Source organism: Lepisma saccharinum, chromosome 2 (assembly GCF_977018435.1).
Source record: "Lepisma saccharinum chromosome 2, izLepSacc3.1, whole genome shotgun sequence".
In the NCBI taxonomy this organism is placed as follows: domain Eukaryota; kingdom Metazoa; phylum Arthropoda; class Insecta; order Zygentoma; family Lepismatidae; genus Lepisma; species Lepisma saccharinum.
The window spans coordinates 175,001,051-175,002,609 of NC_139230.1; the positions used below are offsets into that span (position 1 = coordinate 175,001,051).

Sequence of the window (1,559 nt, forward strand, 5' to 3'; positions counted from 1 at the left end):
CTGGAAAACCGTTCGTGCTACACCCCCCACTCTAGATTCTAGAGTGTTAGTCCGAACTAGGGATGGCCAGATCCGGATCCGGTTGGTTCGGGATCCTAAAATTTTTCGGATCCGGATCCGTTTGGACATCTCACATGAGCGCCTCTTTGGAAAGTAAGAATGTGTTTATAACATATTGTTAGAGTAGTCACAAGAAAAGCTTGCCACAAAAATTTGCGCGGACTTTCGCCAACATTCGGGTCAACTCGGTAGCTCCGCCCTTCGTCCGAACGAAGGTTGACGCGTAGACGGATTTTGCAAGGCGACAGCCGAACTAGGGGTCTCGACCGACTGAATGTTAACACACAAATTGAAAACTGTAAGAGGCGCAGCGAATTTTGTACTTTATTACAATTATGAATAATAGAAATAATTTTAATAATAATACTTACATAATGTGTTCCTAGTCTGCATCTTCTTGAAGTGGATGAATCCAACTCATTTCATCTTCACTGCCATCATAATCCATGGTGCTATCATTATCGCTATCAGTGTCGCTGTCGGCTCCCAGGTTGATGACAATCCGTTCGGATGCTTCATCAAATATGTGATCACTCTCAATGTACTTGTTTTCAATGCTGTTTACATGGCTACTGCGAGCTGCCCAATCCTCTGCTCCAATTGACACTATCTTTTCCATGAGCAACGTTCTTGCATCATCGAGGTTGAAAGTGACATTCTTTTGAGCTACATAATTTTTAATTTCAGCCCAAATCATTTCCACCGGGTTTAAGTTCGGATGATACGGAAGGAGGCGGAGGACAGTGTGGCCATAGCTGGCTAGCAGTCTGTCAATTTGATATGTCTTGTATGAGGGTTTGTGGGTCTTAACCAAGGCGTACAACTCAGGTTTCAACATCTCATCAGAATACGGAATTCCCTTCTCTGTCAACCAGTCCTGCATAACTGCCGTACGAGAGGATGACGTAGGTGCAAGCTCACATTGCACATTATGGTACGAAGCATTATCCATTACGACTACAGAACTGGCCGGCAAAGTAGGAATTAATTTCTCTGTCAACCATCATAGCTTTTGTAGTTCATCTCGTCGTGATAGTCTCCAGTTTTTTGGTGGGATTTGAAAACTAACAAGGCATTTGGCACGAAACCTGCTTGAGAACCTGCATGCACGATTATCAATCTTTGGCCTTTAGAGATTGGTGCTTTCAAACCTTGTAGAGAACCATCACTCCAACAGCTCGTTTTTGTGTGCGTGAGCTGTGCAGATTAGGGATGGCCAGATCCGGATCCGGTTGGTTCCGGATCCTAAAATTTTTCGGATCCGGATCCGCGGATCCGGAATTTTCAGATCCGGATCCGGTACTTTCGGATCCGGATCCAGAACTTTCGGATCCGGATCCGGTACTTTTGGATCCGGATCCGGAATTTTCGGATCCGGATCTGTTTTGCCATCCCACATGCGCTTCTTTGGAAAGTAAGAATGTGCTTATAACAAACATATTGTTACATGCTAATATACATACATACATATATATATATAATATACATACATACACACA

At 43.7% G+C, this 1,559-nt stretch overlaps 1 protein-coding gene across 1 annotated transcript; it reads right to left on the minus strand.

Moving 5' to 3' along the window:
* Window positions 1–442: 442 nt before the first annotated feature.
* On the minus strand, window positions 443–1,012 carry LOC145983763 (uncharacterized). The gene has a single exon (XM_083116812.1). It carries the CDS (start codon window positions 1,010–1,012, stop codon window positions 443–445), a length of 570 nt encoding a protein of 189 aa, XP_082972938.1.
* Between the last annotated feature and the right edge of the window lie 547 nt (window positions 1,013–1,559).

What these genes read in the sequence shown, in the direction of transcription:
- LOC145983763 (XM_083116812.1), bottom strand. Translation starts at nt 1,012, where the DNA reads ATGGATAATGCTTCGTACCATAATGTGCAATGTGAGCTTGCACCTACG.